Source organism: Elephas maximus, chromosome 10 (assembly GCF_024166365.1).
Source record: "Elephas maximus indicus isolate mEleMax1 chromosome 10, mEleMax1 primary haplotype, whole genome shotgun sequence".
NCBI lineage: Eukaryota > Metazoa > Chordata > Mammalia > Proboscidea > Elephantidae > Elephas > Elephas maximus.
Window position 1 is genome coordinate 109,912,937 of NC_064828.1, and position 18,832 is coordinate 109,931,768.

The 18,832-nt window shown below is 48.2% G+C and overlaps 2 protein-coding genes across 2 annotated transcripts in view; one reads left to right on the plus strand and one right to left on the minus strand.

Annotated features, from left to right (window-relative positions):
* The window catches only part of LOC126083717 (uncharacterized), a 55,776-nt gene extending 40,197 nt beyond the window's left edge, over nt 1-15,579 (minus strand). The window contains exons 1-2 of the mRNA XM_049897547.1: nt 15,545-15,579; nt 15,011-15,503 (exon numbers count right to left, since the gene is read on the minus strand). Coding sequence (XP_049753504.1) covers nt 15,011-15,503; nt 15,545-15,579 — 528 coding nt within the window. The remainder of the gene's footprint in view (nt 1-15,010; nt 15,504-15,544) is intronic.
* Nucleotides 15,411-17,468, plus strand: LOC126083744 (ras-related protein Rap-2c-like). The gene has a single exon (XM_049897612.1). It carries the CDS (start codon nt 15,578-15,580, stop codon nt 16,178-16,180), a length of 603 nt encoding a protein of 200 aa, XP_049753569.1. The 5' UTR covers nt 15,411-15,577; the 3' UTR covers nt 16,181-17,468.
* The last annotated feature ends 1,364 nt before the right edge of the window (nt 17,469-18,832 follow it).

The following is an 18,832-nucleotide window of genomic DNA, read 5'->3' on the forward strand; positions in this document are numbered from 1 at the left end:
CAGTTCCTTTCTGCCACCAGCCCCACAGCAGGTGCTCAAGAAGGCAGGGCAGGGCCGGGTTCCCAGTACCCAGCCCCTTTCCAGACCCTGGATTCCCTCTGAGCACCCTTACGCCTTGCCTGGAGACTGGTGACAAGTGCAGGGTGATGCGGGTCTGGAGGGCAGGGGTCTCTGACTTAGGCGCAGCACATTCCAAATCCCCCCCCCCACCATGGAGACTGGCAGGTCATAGAGCCTAAGCATCCCGTTTGTGAAATGGGACAAATACCAGAATGCCCTCACTGGGTTTTCAGTGACCTCATGGGCTGCCTCTTGCCCATTTTAGAAGAAGGGAGTCCTTGGGTGGTGCAAATGGATAACACACTCTGCTGCTAACCGAAAGGTTGGAGGTTCGAGTCCACTCACAGGCATCTCAGAAGAAAGGCCCGGTGATCCTCCAAAAAATCAGCCATTAAAAACCCTATGGAGCACAGTTCTGCTCTGACACACGGGGGCGCCACAAGTCGGACTCTACTGGACAGCAACTGGTTTAGTGAGTGAAATAAAAAGACCGGAAGGAAAGATGAAAACAAGCAAGGGAAGGACGGAGAAGCGTGTGATCGGTGGGACGGCATCTGGCCCAGAGTAAGACTCCATAAGCATTTTCTCCTGTGAGCTAGAAGCGGCTTGAACGTCACTGAGATGAACACACGCGAGGCTGGTGCGATCTGAACAGGCTGGTGAACTGTACCAATCAATGTCAAGGTCCTGGCCGGCATGTTGTACTATATTTACCATTGGGGGAAACTGGGGGAAGGGTACAAGGGGTTTCTCTGTATTATTTCCTACAACTACATGCAAATCTACAATTATTTCAAAATAAAACGTTTAAAAAAGAAAATATCTAGTTCAAACCCTCCCCCCATTTTACAGATGAGGAAACTGATGCCTAGAGAGGGCAGAGACAACAAAGTCCAGACCTCCTAGAACTGCTCGTAGGCCTTAGTTTCAGGTCTCAGGGCTGCGAGCTCAAAGAAGCCTGAGCGCCCGAGTCCCAGCATCTCGCTTTCCCTCTTCAGTAAGTCCCATGTGAGTGTCCTTGATCGGGGCAGAGCGTCCTCTGCCTGGGGTTGAATTGGAGGCAGTGAGCAGAAAACCAGGCGAGATCATTCTTTGTTGTAGTGGGCTGTCCTAGGCATTATAGGCCTCCTCCCACCGATGCCAGTCGCATCTCCTCCCCTGCCCCCACCCAGATGTGACAATGAAAAATGTCTCCAGATACTGCCAAGTGTCCCCCGGGGGCAAAATCACCTCCCTCCTCCCAGTTGAGAGCCTTTGAGCTGATCCGATCCAGTTATTCAGCAATGCCTCAAGAAAAGGCTGGTGGGCTGGGGAGACTTCTTAGAGGTGGTGAGTCTTGAGTCCTTGGAGAAGGACTGAACTAACAAAGGGAAGGGGAAGCCATGGTGCTGGACAAGCAGGAGCAGAGAGACGCATGGTGCAGGTGCAAGGGCAGGCCAGCCGGACAGGAAGACAGCACAAACAACAGGAAGGAAGGATGAAATAGCCAAGAACATCAAACCTCTCAGGCCACCTCTGGTACATACCACACGTACAGTGTTTGATGATATCGTGATCTACCACCTGTCAGTTTGTTGTACTGTGGTGGCTACAGTGTTCAAAACTATGCCACCAGTATTTCACAAACCAGCAGGGTCACCCACAGTGGACAGGTTTCAGCAGAGCTTCCAGGCTAAGAGCGACTAGGAAGAAAATCCTGGCAATCCACTTCCAAAAATTAGCCAGTGGATCACAACAAATAGTGTTCAATACAGTGCTGGAAGATGAGCCCCCTAGGTTGGAAGATACTCAAAATACACAGTGGCCACAACAGCAGACTAGAGCAGACCAATGTTGGTGAAGACAGACCAGGACCAGGCAATGTTTGGCTCTGTTGTCCATGGGGTCATCATGAGTCAGAGCCAATTCAGCAGCAACTAACAACGACAATTACATCATTACTGCAGACTCTTTCTCCCAAGTCCAAGAACTGACATATGCTTAAAACAACTCACTATTATTGATTTTGGAGTAATTCCCTGGTGTTTAACAACACCCCCAGCCGACGTCTTGTGCTTCTCCTAATATTATTTTCCCCATTCCAAGCTTGTGAGTGTGGAAAAGGAGCGATTAGAAAAGGGAGAGCAAAGGAAGGGAAAAACCCGTAACGAACAAACTATGCACATTTTAAGTAAAGACAGAATCCCACCACGATCCGGGACAGGGGGAGGCAAGGTGAGCATGCCAGTGCCAGGTGAGATACTTTCTTCATTTAAAGGGTTGAAATTTTGTTGCCTGCGGATGTTTTCACATTGATTTTGACTGTTTCAGGCATTGCCGTCTTAGTCATCTAGTGCTGCTATAACAGATATATCTTAAATGGGTGGCTTTAACAAAGAGAAATTTATTATCTCACAGTTTTGGAGTCTAGACGTCTGACCAGCTCCAGGGGAAGGCTTTCTGTCTGTCTGCTCTGGAGGAAGGTCTTTGACATCAATCTTCCCCTGGTCTAGGAGCTCCTCAACACAAGGACTCTGGGTCCAAAGGACACACGTGCTCCAGGTTCTTGTTTCTTGGTGGTATGACCGTTCTTCTGTCTCTCTGTTCACTTCTCTCTTTTATATCTCAAAAGAGATTGACTGAAGACACAACCTAATATTGTAAATTGAGTCCTGCCTCATTAACATAACTGCCTCTAATCCTGCTTCATTAACATCATAGGGGTTAGGATTTACAACACATAGGAGAATCACATCAGATGACAAAATGGTGGACAATCACCCAATACTAGGAATCGTGGCCTGGCCAAGTTGACACATATTTTTGGGGACACCATTCAATCCCTGATTACTGATTTGGTACCCCCCACCCTTAAATTTCGCACCTGAGGGGTGTCCCTCAGTCGCCTCCCCCTAGTCCTCGCCTGGGGTGGGGGGATTGGGCTGGGGGCTGTATTTCCAGGAGAGGAAGGAGCAGAGAGGCTTAAGCAGGACTCTGTTTCAGATTCACGGACAGATAGATAGCCCTCAGGGAAAACAGCATCGAAAGCTCTTTGTCTGAATATAAAGCACATTTCTATTATCTCATTCCCCAAATACTCCCTTACCAGTCAGTTGTAAAATCTCTGCAAGCCTCAGGGCTGAGAGAAGCGCCTGGTGTGTATTACCACCAGGCCACTATTTACAGGGCGAAATTAATCGTGAAATAACATAACATTTTTATTGTTTAAGCACTGTCCTCAACCAAGAGGACATTGTCACAGATGAGCCTTGGAAAAAGGCTAAAATAGTTAGGATTTTTCCAAGGCCCTCCCATGGTGAATGGGGTCAGAATTTTCCCAGTCTTCGGATTTCAAAACAAAGCTCTATTCAGGTAGAAAGCGGGCGCCCCCTGCTGGTAGTAAAGGCAGATTGCTGTTTCCCCAGAAAAGATTCTGCTACACTTCAAAACACTTCAAAAACCAAAAAAAAAAAAAAAAAGCCGAACCCAGTGCCTTCGAGTGGATTCATAGCGACCCTATAGGACAGAGTAGAACCGCCCCATAGAGTTTCCAAGGAGCGCCTGGCGGATTCGAACTGCCGACCCATTGGTAACCAGCCGTAGCACTTAACCACTATGCCACCAGGGTTTCCAATGGCCCTATAGCAAGCCCTTAAATGGGTTAGAACAGATCTGTGCCCAAACTTAATTGGCAGAACATGGAAATGTGAGAAGGTAACAATTTCTCAAATGGGGTTGTTTAAAAGGATCCTTCAAAAGAAATTTTTTTTTAAAAATCGAGTAAGCCTTGTTGGTATTTTGATAGGTACAACCTGTATAGAAGGCAATTGATAATATGACCTGAAGTTAAAACACCCACACGATGGACAGACCCTGTGTTTCCACTGCAGGGGGTTATCTGACAGATGCACTCACAAGAAACGGAGGCGCAGAGGGGTTGAGACACTTGCTCAAGGTGAATATTTGAGGTGGAGTGGGGACTTGAACCCCAGTCCAAAAGCCACATTAAGAAGCTGGCTTTCAAAACGAAATCTGGTGTGAGGGATTAAGAAGGTTTTTGAAGAAAACAGTATGTCTTGGAGGTAAAAAGAAGTAAGTAAATTTGTAGTTTACGTTGAAATGGAAACCAACTGGAATGGAAATGAGGGGAGTGTTCACCCATTGTAAAGAATATAACCGATGTCACTGAGCAATTTGTGCACAAATTGTTGAATGGGAACCTGATCTGCTGTGTGAACTTTCACCAAAAACACAATAAAACTGATTTTTAAAAAAACTGAAGTGAAGAGAGGAAGGTATTTATTCGGCCATGTCGTAGTTAGTTATGATCGAATAGGTTTCGACTAACAGCGACCCCATGTGGTGGAGTAGAACTGTCCCATAAGATTTCCTAGGCTGTCAGCTTTACAGGGGAAACCCTGGTTAAGTGTTAAGTGGTTAAGTGTTACCGCTGCTAACCAAAGGGTCAGCGGTTTGAATCCACCAGGCGCTCCGTGGAAACTCTATGGGCCAATTCTACTCTGTTGCTACCCAGGGAAAAACTAGAGTCGCTATGAATTGGAATCAACTCGGCGGCACTGGGTTTGGGTTTTTGGTTTTAACCTTTACAGGGAAGGAGCCCTGGTGACATAGCGGTTAAGCCAAAAAAAAAAAAAAAAAAAACACCAGATGCCGTGGAGTCTCTTTCAACTCATAGCGACCCTATAGGACAGAGTAAAACTGCCCCATAGGGTTTCCAAGGAGCACCTGGTGGATTCCAACTGCCAACCTTTATGGTTAGCAGCTGTAGCTCTTAACCACTACACCACCAGGGTTTCCAGTGGTTAAGCACTAGGCCGCTAATAGAAAGGTCAGCAGTTCAAACCCACCAGCCGCTCCACAGGAGGAAGACGTAGCAGTCTGCTTCCATAAAGATTTACAGCCTTGGAAGCCGTATGGGGCAGTTCTACTCTATCCTATGTCACTGTGAGTCGGAATTGATTCAACGGCAATGGGTAATCATTATGGAAGCAGATTGCTGAGCTCCGGGGTGAGTTCAAATGGCCAGTCTTTCATTTAGTAGCAGAGCGCTTAGCCATTGTGCCACCACGCTCCTTATTTGACTATAGAATTGTTTATTATAAATGAAAAGTGGATTTCTGACCACAGGGTTATGACACAGATACAGATTTTAAGTAGCACAGACTTCTGTGCTTTTTACTGTTAAGCGCCTTGTGGAGTTAACAGCCTTGAGGTCTTTGTCTCTCTAGAAGTATTGGGCCACATCTGGGCTGAACAAAATGCTCACACAAGGTTTGGGGAAGCAAAGTTGGCACTGTGCACTGAGCAGTCATGTTTTCCGCTACACCTCAGTGGCATCCAAATTAGAAAGAATGTGTTTTGTCCGCTCCTGGCAAGGCTTAGGAGTTCTTGCTGTAAGGACATGCTAGAGGAACAGGCTGCCTCAGCCATGTCTTGAACAGAACCTGCGCCATTTTTCCCTTCCCTAGCCTGCTTTTGTCTCCAAGTATGATTTTGCTGTTAGCTCCTCTAAAATGTTAACCAGTGTTTCCCCTAGGACTGTGGAAAAACAAGTGATATCGATCTAAGCCTGTCAAACAGGACGATGCTCACCAAGATGGCACCAGCCACCCCCTGGGCTGATGGGATAAAAGCAGGAAAAGATCAACATGTTTGAGACGTGATCACCTAAACCACACAGAAAGAGTATGGACATTCCACAAGTTCCTAAAACCCAGGTCCCCTTTTCCTGTAAAACCCCAGCTGGACAGCTTTAGGAGGAGATCATTCCCTGTCTCCATATACCTGTATATATAATAAAGCTCTTGCCACCCACCTCAACCCTGTCTCAAGAACTGGCTGTTTGTGGCAGGCGGCTCTAACTCTTGAATTTACGGTCATAGTTTCTCAGCTAACCCAAAAGCCCAAAAGATAGTACCTTTCCCTCCAGCCAAACCAACTGCTGCAGAGTCAGTTCTGGGTCACGGCAACCCCAATGTGTTAGAAAGCAGAGCTGCTCCACAGAGTCTTCTTGGCTGTAATCTTCACGGGAGCAGACTGCCAGGCCCTTCTTCTGAGTTACTGCTGGGTAGGTTTGAATCGCCTTTAGGTTAGTAGTCAATGCAAACCTTTTACACCAGCCAGGGACCTCTTGTCTCCCAACACCCTCATTGAATTTTATTTCAAAATATTACCCAAGGCACCCTTCAAGTCAAAGCTCCCTGTAACTAGGCAATCCTGAAAATCAGCCTAAAAGAAAGCCAGCACCCTCAGTCGCCCCAAGGCAGCCCCAAGCTCACTGCTTAGTGCCAGGGAAGATGTGCAATGGCTGCGGGTCAGGAGACCAGGTGGCGTCTTCAGAGCCAAGGATTCCAATTCTAAAACTGCTCTGGGTGGTCTATGCTCCTTTCCTCACCTTCACAAAACACGACTCAAACTCTCAGGAGTAAAACAAATCAATTTACATTTATACGGAATAAATGGCTGGAAAGATCGGCTGTATCTAATCTGCTACAGATTAGAGTTTGATGCCTTTCTACCGGGTTTTGAGCTAAGAGCAAACACTGAGCCTTCTCTGTTTCTCTAGCATGGGGCCTTGACCATAGTAGGCATTCAGAAAGCAGTATCGACAATAATATCTGACACATGGTACTTCCTATGTGCCAGCACTGTTCTCAGCACGTTGCATATATTAACTCATGTAATCCTCATGTCGTTAACTGTCATGGCGTCGGCTACAACCCGTGGCAGCCTTATTATATGACAAACTTTGCCCGGTCCTGTGCTGTCTTCACGATCGTTGGCATGTTTGAGTCCATTGTTGCAACTGTTGTGTAGTGCCTTCCAAGCTAGGGGGCTCATCTCCCAGCACTATTTCAGACAATACTCGGTTGTGATCCACAAGGTTTTCATTGGCAAATTTTCAAAAGTAGCTCACCAGCCCTTTCCTCCTGGTTTGTCTTAGTCTGGAAGCTCCAATGAAACCTCTCCACCATGGGTGACCCTGCTGGTATTTGAAATACCAGTAGTAGCACGGCTTCTAGCATCACAGCAACACGGAAGCCACCACAGTACAACACTGGTGGTGGGTAATCCTCGTAACACATACCTCTATTTTGTGGATGAGGAAACAGAAGCACAGAGAGGTTTAGTAACTTCCCCGAGGCCACGCAGCTAACAAGTAGTGGAGCTTGGATTCAGCTCCAGGGAGCCTAGCTCTAAAGTCTTTGTTCTTAGCAGATTACCGTTGTTCCCAAATTTATCTACATTCTAGTCACCTGGAGAGCTGCAAACACTACATCCCAGAGGCTGTGAGTGAATTAGTTTTGGGTGTGGCCTGAGTTTAGGAGTTTTAAAAGATCCCCCCCCCCCAGGTGATTCTAATTTGCTGCAAGTTTTGGGAACTGATGCATTGTACCATCCTGCCTCATTACTCGGGAAGTGTTTGTTGGATTGAATTTGTTTCCTCCTTGTGGAACTGCTTTCAGGAATATAAACAAGCCCAGGAGGAAAAAAAAATCCTACTTCTGGCAGTAGCAAATTACCTTGGAGTGCAACTGATTGTAATTCTAACGGAGCCTGTGCTAAGAGCACCAGTCTGGAGTCAGGCGTTCCCAGATTCAAATTCTAAATTGGCTGCTTTAGAGCTACGCAGAGCAGAGATTGGCTAGGTGTTCACCAGCCCAGATTTCCTTCCTTCCTAGGCACACAGCCAGACTGCATTGACCAGGTTCTCTTGAAGTTGGATGGGACCACCCAACAGAATTCTGACCAACAGAATGTGGGCACAGTGATGCTTGCCTCTCCTGGTCCTGCATGAACGTCATCCTCCTCCTCTCTCTTCCTGTGCAAAGTCCCCGCAGAGGATGCTGAGGCTCCAGGGGGCAGGGAGCCCCAAGATGGAAGGAGCCTGGGTTCTTCTATCACTACTTGGAGGAGAGCTGCTAGGAGTTCAGGAACACCAGCTTAGCTTTATGCAAATGAGGAATAAACTATTTTTGTAACATCACTAAGGTTTGGGAGTTTATCTGTCATTAGCGACTAAAGCCAATAAACCCCACGTGTGTCAGAGCAGAACTGTGCTCTGCAGGGTTTTCAATGGCTGATTTTTCAGAAGCAGACTGCCAGGCATTTCTTCCGGTAGCCTCTGGGTAGACTTCACCCCCCAACCTTTCTGTTAGCAGCCAAGTTGTGTCAACCATTTGCACTACCCAGGCACTCTCCATTAGCAACAAGTGTTCCTTTAATAGTATATTGCGTGGCTTTGGGTAGGTTACTAATCCTAAACCTGTTTGGTCAACTACAAGGTGAACATCACAATATTAATGCAAATAAGATCATGCGTGAGTACTGGGTACTTTCCACTGGCCCCTCTAAACCCACCCTCCACCGTCTCCCGGCTCTCCACTCTGCCCTTCGCCCTGGGCTCCAGCAGGAAATGGGAGGACAGTGCCTCAGATGGGCATTTATTCCTGGGGCCCACCCTGGCTCCCCCACTCTGCCTAAGGCCACAGCCCATCTAACGGCCCCCCTCCCCCAGCACCTCTCAGTTCTGTGACTCACTCCCTCTTTTGTCCTTCAGGCCTTGGCGTGGGGCTTAGCGTTGCTTCCGCTCCCAGGACAAACCCTGAGCAGGTTATCTGGCCTCGCTGTCTGTCTTCTCATCTGGAGCACAGGGAATATGGCAACAGCCTCACAGCACGGCTATAAAGAAGGAGGGGTGCCCCCTTCCCTTCCCACCACGGACAGCTGTAAAAGGGACAGGGCAGTGTTTCCTCCTGCTGTGCACAGGGTTGCTATGAGTTGGAACCCACTCAACAGCACTTAACAGCACCAATGAGCCCCATATCATGGGACTCGGGCCCAGGACAGACGTCGAGCTAGAAGCGGCGGAAGGAAGAGGCTGTCAGTCCCTACTGGCCCAGAGATAGCCCAAGAAGTGCCTGCGGGCTTCCCTGAGCCCTGCCTACATGTGCCCAGCAGTCCCTTCCATAAACCCAATCAGTCAGCCAAAGTGGCCATCTGTTTCCTGCCAGGAGCCCGCCTGACGCCCACGGGATATTCCGTGGAGAGCTGAGCAGAATAGCAGTCACACAGCAAATATTCAACAAGCGTTGGGCTTTGCTGCTGCTGTCAGATAAAAACCACACCCAGACTTTGGTAGGCAGAAGCTTTATTCAGAAAGAAAAGGTGGAGGGGCAACTGTAGCAGTAGGGGGCGGTCTACAACGGGGAGAACACTCCCCCATAACTAAGCTCTGTAAGCATCTCCAGGAGGTGGGGGAGATGGTGCTTTTCTTTTCTGGAAACTGAGTGAAAACAAGGATAGGAAAAACCCAGGGGTAGGGAAGTGGGGTGAGCAGGTGACATCATGGATAATAAATCAGAGAGCATTTTATGCTGAGGCCAGCCTGTTCTCTGGAGGGGTCCTTAAACTGGGGTAGTGTGTTGGCTCAGGTGAGGGTGGGCCAAAAGAGACTTGGCAAAGGAGAGAAGCTTCACCCAGAGTTTGACGAACAAGCACTTTGCGTCCGATGGATCAGTGGGAAGGAGCAATTCGGTTACTCATTCTTGAGGCAACTAACGGGAATTTGGAGGGTACCCTGGTGGCACAGTGGTTAAGAACTCAACTGCTCACCAAAAACATCGGCAGTTGGAATCCACCAGCCGCTCCCTAGAAATCCTGTGGGGCAGTTCTACTCTGTCCTATAGGGTCGAAATGAGTCAGACTGACTTGCCGGCAACAGGTTTGGCTTTTTTTTTTTGTTTGGCGTCTGGCCTTGTTATAGGGAAACAAAGGAGTGTCCCCGAATCTTATCAGAGTCACATATATGGGGGGGGGTTCTTCTTTGCAGCAAAGGGGATTTCTTTACCCATCGCTATTTTTCAGGCTCACAGGGTTCAGGGAATTCAATGTCAACACTAGCATGATTGCCAAAGGCAAGAAAAACGGAAATTGCATTGAATCCAGGACACTGGCAAGTACTAATCCCATGATCTTGGGCAAATAACTTCACCTTCTGGAGTACGAATATGTCTTTATAAATGAGGTTTTGTTTTGTTTTAAGAGAGGGGTGCTATTATGGCAGCACAGCGGTTAAGGGCTTGGCTGCTGACTGAAAGGTTGGCGGTTCAAACTCACCCAGCAGCTCCGCAAGAGAAAGATGTGGCAATCTGTTCCTGTAAAGATTACAGCCAAGAAAACCCTACGGGGAAGTTCTACTGCGTCACATGGGGCCACTATGAGTCACAATCAAATCCACAGCATCTAACTGACAACTTCTTGAGGAGGTGGCTGATCTGGAGTACAAAAGGCAGCATTTAAGCTGAGATGGGAGAAGCCAGACAAGGAAAAAGGAACATAGGAGGTCCCTGACCTGTTCGAACCAGCGGCCGGCCGTGCATCATTTTCACCAGGGAAGTTTTTACCCCAGTGGTTCTCAATAAGGGGCAGTTTTATCCCCAAGGGGCATTTGGCCATGCTGCAGACATTTTTGGTTGTCACAACTGGGGCGAGGAAGGGTGTATTAACAGCCTCTAGTGGGTACAGGCCAGGGATGCTGTTAAATATCCTACAATGCACTGGAGAGCCCCTCCAATGAAGAATCACCCAGACCCAAGTGGCAAGAGCGCTGCAGAGAAATGTTTATTAGTGGTTACCACAGGCAGCAAGGAGGGGGACCAGGAGGTTCCTTGTTTGGGAAGCAGAGAGTTTCTGTTTGTGGTGATGGGAAATTTGGCAATCTGGCAGTGGACATTGGTGATGGTTGCACACCTGGCTAATGTAATTGAAGTCAAAACTAAATTGATGTCACTAAACTGTAAACATGAAAAATGTTGAACTGGAAAATGCTGTGTTATGGATATTCTTACAACAACAACAAAAAATAGTGCTTCAACCAAATTACTGGGGTGAGAGCTGTGCGAACCATGGTCTCGGGGAACACCGAGCTCAATTGGCATAACAGAGTTTATAAAGAAAATGTTCTACATTCTACTTTGGTGAGTAGTGTCCGGGGTCTTAAAAGCCTGTGAGCGGCCATCTAGGGTACTCCACTGATCTCACCCCATCTGGAGCAAGGGAGAATGAGGAAAACCAAAGACACAAGGGAAAAATTAGTCCAAAGGACTAATGGACCACAAGCACTACAGCCTCCACCAGACTGAGTCCACCACAACCAGACAGTGCCAGCTACCACCACCAACTGCTCTGACAGGGATCACAATAGAGGGTCCCAGACGGAGCTGGAGAAAAATCTAGAACAAAATTTTAACTCACAAAAAAAGGCCAGACTTACTGGTCTGAGACTGGAGAAACCCCGAGAGTATGGCCCCCAGACACCCTCTTAGTTCAGTACTGAAGTCACTCCAGCAGTTCACCCTTCAGCCGAAGATTAGACAGGTCCATAAAACAAAACAAAACTAAACGGGCACACCACCCCAGGGGCAAGGATGAGAAGGCAGGAGGGGACAGGAAAGCTGGTAATGGGGAACCTGAGGTCAAGACGGGGAGAGTGTTGACATGTCGTGGGCTTGGCAACCAATGTCACAAAATAATATGTTTACTAATTGCTTAACAAGAAGCTAGTTTGTTCTGTAAACCTTCATCTAAAACACAATCAAAAAAAAAAAAAAAATAGTGCTTCAGTTCCCTTAACTGCAAAGTGACTACACAGGACTAGACGGCCACTAGGGGTCACCCGTTCACTCATTCATTCATTTAGCATTCACTGATTCCTGAGTCTGGACAAGGCAATGCACTAGGCACAGGTCTAAACGTGACAGGAAAACTCAGACAATAGTGCCAGACAACAAAAGGTGATAAAAAGGTAAACAAATAAGTATGTGTTTATAAATGGACACATCTGACGTTTCAGACGCATTGCCTAACAACGTGATTTTTTAAAAACTCTTTCACTACATGGATAGTTTAAATTTCATATGCCACGTCAGTAATCCCACATCTAAGCAGTTTCCTATTAATTCATTTAGCAGTTTTAAGATAATCATTTTGTTTGTTTGGTTTTTCACCCTGACCCCTTGAGCATTCCAATGACTACTTCCAGAGCTCCAATTCCCGGACTTGGAATTCCTGCGTTTTCCTCACAAGTTGTCAGTCGGCCTGGGAAGGTGTTTCCCATTATCAGCCCACCTGTGTCTTAGGCAGCTGCTCACGCCCGTGAATCCCACTGGGGTCACTGAGAGAGAGCTGCCTCCTAGTCACCTGAGATGAAGCTGAATATCTATTTGTTTCTTCTTTTACCCCTTGTCAGTCCTCAAAAGCAGTCTAATCATTGTACTCTGATATTATAGGAAACCGCTAAGTGAGAACTCACTGGGGAGACAAGAAATGAAGGAGAAATTGTTTTCCAGTCATTTAAATCAAGAAATGTTGTTGGGGCCCGTCGAGTCAATTCTGACTCATAGTGACCCTACAGGACAGAGTAGAACTGCCCCAGAGGGTTTCCTAGGCGGAATCTTTACGGAAGCAGACCACCAGGTCTTTATTCCCAAGGAGCAGCCAGTGAGCTCAAACTGGCGACCTTTCCTTTTGCGGCCGAACGCTTAACTACACTGTGCCACCAAAACCAATAAAACCAAACCCATTGCTGTTGAGTCGATTCCGACTCATCGTGATCCTATAGACAGAGTAGAACTGTCCCCCAGGATTTCCAAAGAGTGGCTGGTGGATTTGAACTGCCGACATTTTGGTTAGCAGCCAAATGCTTAACCACTGCACAGCCAGGGCCCAATTTAAAAATAGATAGAAGGATATGCATGGATGCTGAGTAGCCAAAGGGGTGGACTGTGGCAATTATGCATTCATTTCTGTCAGCCCCACTTTCAATCTTCTATATACTCTGCTTCATAATGCCGGATTTAGGGGCTCCTGGTCCCGCTATTAGAAGACGCTGGGAGGAAACCGGAAACCCTGGTGGCATAGTGGTTAAGTGCTATGGCTGCTAACCAAGAGGTCGGCAGTTCGAATCTGCCAGGCGCTCCTTGGAAACTCTATCGGGCAGTTCTGCTCTGTCCCATAGGGTTGCCATGAGTCGGAATCGACTCGATAGGAGTGGGTTTGGTTTGGGGAGGAAACCAGAAGGATGGACGAGAAAAGACCCTGTTCCTCCTCTCCTTCTTTTCTCTTCTTCTGTCAGTGTCTTTGGAGGTAGATGTATACCTTCTGGACACCCAGCTCTTCAGGTGGAAGCCACTCCTCCAAGCCACTAGCCCAGGTGGCCTGTCCTGTGTGGTCCTAGACTCTGATAACATGCCCTCCGCCACCTGTCTCCCCCACCCTAGGTAGTAAGCTCTCAGTTGCCTTATTCTCTTTTGGTTCTTCCAGTCTACCAACAGCCTTGTGACCATTTCTCTTTATTAAATACCTTTTTTTGAAATACCTAACATGATTTCTATTTGCCTGACTGATTGAATGGCATATTTTAATGTTTTCCTAGTTGGTTGGTGGGTGGTAGACTGAAATACAATTAAATTTTTAAATTGTACAATCCAATTTTACTATACTCTTATTAATACTAATAATTTCTCTGTAGATTCTTCCAAGTTGCCTAGATAGACGATCATATATCTGAATGATTAGCACTGATTTAGTGAACTTAGTGAATAGTGTTGATTTCATTCCTCACTTCAGCTATTTCAGCCAAAACCAGACCCAATGCCTGCATGTCAATCCCGACTCACAGCAGCCCTATAGGACAGGGTAGAACTGCCCCCCAGGGTTTCCAAGGGTGGAATTTTTACAGAATCAGACTGTCACATCTTTCTCCTTCGGAGCAGCCGGTGGGTTAGAACCGCTGACCTTTTGGTTAGCAGCTGAGCGCTTGGCCACTGCACCACCAGAGCCCCTTCAGCTATGTCTTAATCCATTCAGTGGATGTTTTATATTAATTTAAATTGTAAATTATTATACTATATTTAGACACTTCTGGGAGGAAAATATCTTTCAAATGACATAATCTCTTGCTCCACGCTCATATTTTTAAGCTTTTTTATTTCTTTAAACACATAAAATATAATTATTCTATATGTCTGGTAATTCCAATATCTGCAGTTTTCCAGGTAGGATTCTGTTGTCTGGTGTTTCTGATAGCTCTCACTATGGTGATTTTTTTTTTTTTTTCCTTGAGTGTTTTGTGACTTCTTTTTTTTTTCCTTGAGTGTTTTGTGACTTCTGACAGGGATTTGCCTATATACCTTCAAAAGTTATTTGTTGGCAGTTGTTGAAACCTTGATTGAACTTGCATTGTCCCACTACTTATGTAGCCTTTCTCTTCTGAAATCCAGGAATGGAAAGAAGGTTGTGCCTGGGGAGAGGAGAAGCCAGAGGGAGAGTGGAGGTAGGGTGGCAGATCCTGCAGGGTAACCACAAAGCCCAGGGAGTCCAGGGTTTTCCTGGTTTGAGCCTATGATGGGGTGAGTCAGAGCACCCTTTCACTGTCAAAAGTGTGTAGGTTTGGACAGAGTTGGGCACCCCTACCCTGAGGCCATAGTGCTGTTAGGTGCCCTCAAGTGGACAGAGCAGAATTGCCCCATAGGGTTTTCTAGGCTGTAATCTTTACAGAAGCTGACCACGCAGCCTTTCTCCCACGGAGCCGCTGGGTGGGTTGGAACCATGGGCCTTTTCGTTAACAGCCTAGCACAAAAAGGCTTGTTTTCACCAGTGGGGTACGATGGAAAACCAGGGAGAGTTTAACTGGGGAGTGATACGTGATTTACGTTTTATAAAGATGAAAAGGGAGGGGACTGGTGGGAGGCAGAGTGGAGCGTCAGCGACCCCAATGCAGAAGGGACTACGAGTGACTTGGGGCTCTCAGTCTGAAGCTGCCTGGCACGTACCCCCTCACCTACCCTTGAGCCTGGGGTCCTCCCTGGCGAGGGAGGGGCCCCACCTGCGCAGCCCAGCCGGGCCTGACCTTGAGGGGGCCGGCCTGGCTTCTAGCCACGAGACTGACCCGAAATGGCGGAGAATGCCTGCATCCTCGGGCTGGCCTGGAAGGAATCCGTTTAGCTTCTCTTGCGCACACAGAGGCGCTCTTCGGGGAACGAGGCGCAGCCTGCCTTGACCACAGTCCCAGCTCGGTGCTCAAGTGAGGGATGGCAGAAAGGCCGAGCAGGCCCTGGCAGCTCCCGGGACGGACGTGACGTGAGCGAGGCCGGAGAAGAGGGAGCTGGCGGGACAGAGCTGGCGCCAGAAGGCCCGGGGTTGGGGACGCTGGGGGCGGAGAGAAGCGCGGACTCGGAGGCTCCCAGGGCTTCCGCCTCGGTGGCAGGGCGGGAGGGGCGTGAACGTCGGGACGCTGGGGCCGACCCAGACGCTGCGGGCGCAGGCCTGGGAGCGAGTGAGGACGCCCACCCTCCCAGGCGCACGGGCGGCGCGCGCACCCTCCGGACCCCCTCCTCGGTTGTCTCCCCTGCTGGGTCCCCGCTCCTCCTCGGCCCCCTCCTCTTCTTCGGTCTCAACCCCCTTTGCCCCCCGCCCAGCCCGCCTGTCCCCCGCCCGCGTTCCCAGCGTCGCGGCCATGGCGTGGCTGGCGCCGCGGCCGGCCAAGGGCTACCGCGTGGTGCTGCTGGGCAGCGCGGCCGTGGGCAAGACGGCCCTGGCCACGCAGTTCGCCTGCGGGACCTTCCCGGCGCACTGCGAGCCAGCGGTCGAGGACCTCTTCAGCAAGGTGATCGAGGTGAACTCGGCGCCCGCGCTCCTGGAGATCGTAGACACGGTGGGCGCCGCGCACCTGGTCACGCTCACCGACCTGTACATGCGCGACGGCGACGGCTTCGTGCTGCTCTACAGCGTGGACAGCGAGGCCTCGTTCGAGGCGGTGCGGCCGCTGCGGGAGCGCCTGGGCCGCCTGCGGGGCCCCCGGGCCATCCCGCTGGTGCTGGTGGCCACCAAGGCCGACCGCGACGCCGAGCGCCAGGTGCTGTCGGCGCGGGGCCGCGCGCTGGCCCGCGAGTGGCGTTGCCCCTTCCTAGAGATCACGGCCAAGAGCAAGCTGATGGTGGATCAGGTGTTCACGCAGATCGTGCGGGAGATGGAAGCCCTGGCCCCGGCCGAGGCCCAGGTCCCAGACGTCCCCCCGAGTGCCCAGGAGACGTGGCCATCGGAAAGATTCATTGGCTAATACGCAACGGTTAATTTTCCACCTGAATCGCTTTTCGGGATTTTTGGAGCTGGGGTTTCTTCTACTCGGTGCCTTGCAAGTTATCGCTGGGCCGAAAACCAGCGGCTACTTCTGCTTCTTAACTCTAGCCGGCGCTTCAAGCTGTCTGCGGATCTAAAGTACTTGGTGAAAACTTTAAAACTTTACCTGTGACAGTGCTTTAAGAAAAAAACCAAAATCCTCCCTTTCTCCTGTAGGGAGAAAGTGTTACCCTTTTCTTCAAGGGGAATTTGTGATAGGATTATTTTTTGTAATTAACACCTGCTGAGCTACTCAGCTATTTGAAATTGTCTTGGGAACATGAGGGAGTTTCAGAATTTCAATTCCATGAGGCTTCCTCTCTCATTTAGAGTATTGAATTGCCAGCAGTAACATCTAAATATAGTTATGAGTGTTTCTAAATGTAGCTACGCATACTAGGGTTGCTTTGCAAAGGCATAGCGTATCCCTGGGAGGGGAGAAAACAAGTGTGCCCACAGAAAGAGCTCAGCTGCCTTAGCTCTGTACGTGGCATCTAGTCGACGTCTGCATCTGTGAAATGTGCGAAAACAAGATCCTTTTACAGTTGCTGGTTTTTAATATTTGTCTTTCTAAATGATATTGAAAACTATCATTGCTTAAGTTTTCTTACACTGTCTCTTTGCTTTTAAGCTTTTCCTGGAAACAAGTTAGTAACTACGGGGAAAACAGCACCACACACCCTTGTTGGTTTTTGCAAAAGTGCTTTCAACTGCCAGCATTTTTCCCGTGGCTTGCCAGATTAGCATATTTTGTCCGAAAACCTGCGTAGTTTAACAGTGATTGTTGTGTGGCGTGTCACCGATTCCGGCTTCTATCGACCCTGTGTGACAGAGTAGAACTGACTGTAATCTTTGCAGGAGCAGATTGCCAAGTCTTTTCTCCTGGGTAGCCACTGGTAGGTTCGAACCACCGACCATGGTGCCGCCAGGGCTCCTTGTAACAGTGATACAGATATGAAATAGAACCAAAATGTGTAAGAGTCTTTTTGCATAGTTTTCATAGAATGATATAAGAGATCGTTGCTTTGGTTTAAAAGTGTTGTTAAGCTTTGTGATTGTAAACATTCATCTCGATATGAGTTGTTTGCGTTTATTCACACAAGTTAACGTTTTTACCTCACCTGCTGCAACACGTGTTTCAATGTTAGGAAACCAACTTTAGCCATTTGAACATCCTTCTGAATAAAGTAAACAAGAAAGCTCAAAACCATGCCTTTGATTTGAAATAGCTCGTTTTGATAAAGGAAAGTTATGTGTATTATTGTTGTTAGGTGCCATCGGTTTGGTTCCCACTCACAGCGACCCTATGTACAACAGAGCGAAACACTGCCAGGTCCTGCACCATCCCCACAATTGTTGTTATGTTTGAGTGCATTATTGCAGCCACGGTGTCAATCCGTCCTGTGAAGGATCTCCCTCCTTTTCACTGACCCTCTACTTTTCTACTTTACCAAGCACGATGTCCTTCTTCAGGGACTGATGACTCCTGAATGGGTCCAAAGTACATGAGTTGAGGTCTCATCACCTTTGCTTCCGAGGAGCACTCTGGCTGCACTTTTTCCAAGACAGATGTGTTCGTTCTTCTGGCAGGCAACGGTTTATTCGGTGTTCTTCACCAGCACCGTAATTCAAAGGCATCAATTCTTCTTCAGTCTCCCTTATTCGTTGTCCAGCTTTCCCATGCATAAAAACCAAAAACCAAACCCACCGCCATCGAGTCAATTCCGACTCATAGCGACCCTATAGAACAAAGTAGAACTGCCCCATAGAGTTTCCAAGGAGCGCCTGGCGGATTCAAACTGCCGACCTCTTGGTTAGCAGACATGGCACTTAACCACTACGCCACCAGGACAAGCCATGGTATTTTTAACCACCTCATATTTTTTTTTTCATATGCATGGGAATGCATGGCAATTTTTAACCACCTCATATGCATTCCCATGCATATGAAAAAAAAAAATACCATGGCTTGGGTCAAGCACACCTTAGTCCTCAAAGTGACATCTCTGCATTTCAACATTTTAAAGAAGTCTTTTGTATGTAGTGGTGGTTATAGAAGACTGTGGTTGTTTTTTTTTTTTTTCCTTTTTTATTGTACTTTAGATGAAGGTTTACAGAACGAACTAGCTTCCCATCAAACAGTACACACATTGTTGTATGACACTGGTTAACAACCCCACAACAGGTCAACAGTCTCCCTTCTCAATCCTGGGTTCCCTATTACCAGCTTTCCTATTCCCTCCTGCCTTCCAGTTCCTGCCCCAGGGCTGGTGCACCCCTTTAGTCTCTTTTTGTTCTGTGGGCCTGTCCAATCTTTGGCTGAAGGGTGAATCTCAGGAGTGACCTCATTACTGAGCTGATAGGATCTCGGGGGGCCATACTCTCAGGGTTTCTCCAGTCTCTGTCAGGTGACTGTGGTGATTTTTATTTGTGTTGTATGTGATGTTTTAATAGAAGAATAGACTTGATTTTAACATTAAAAAAAAAAAACTTTTAAAATCTACAGTGCAACAGCCAACTCCCAACACCAGACATTTAGACTGCAGGTCTTCCTCTGCCTTGGATCTCTCCTCCCTCTGCGGGGGTTTGGCCA

What these genes read in the sequence shown, in the direction of transcription:
- LOC126083744 (XM_049897612.1), top strand. Translation starts at nt 15,578, where the DNA reads ATGGCGTGGCTGGCGCCGCGGCCGGCCAAGGGCTACCGCGTGGTGCTG.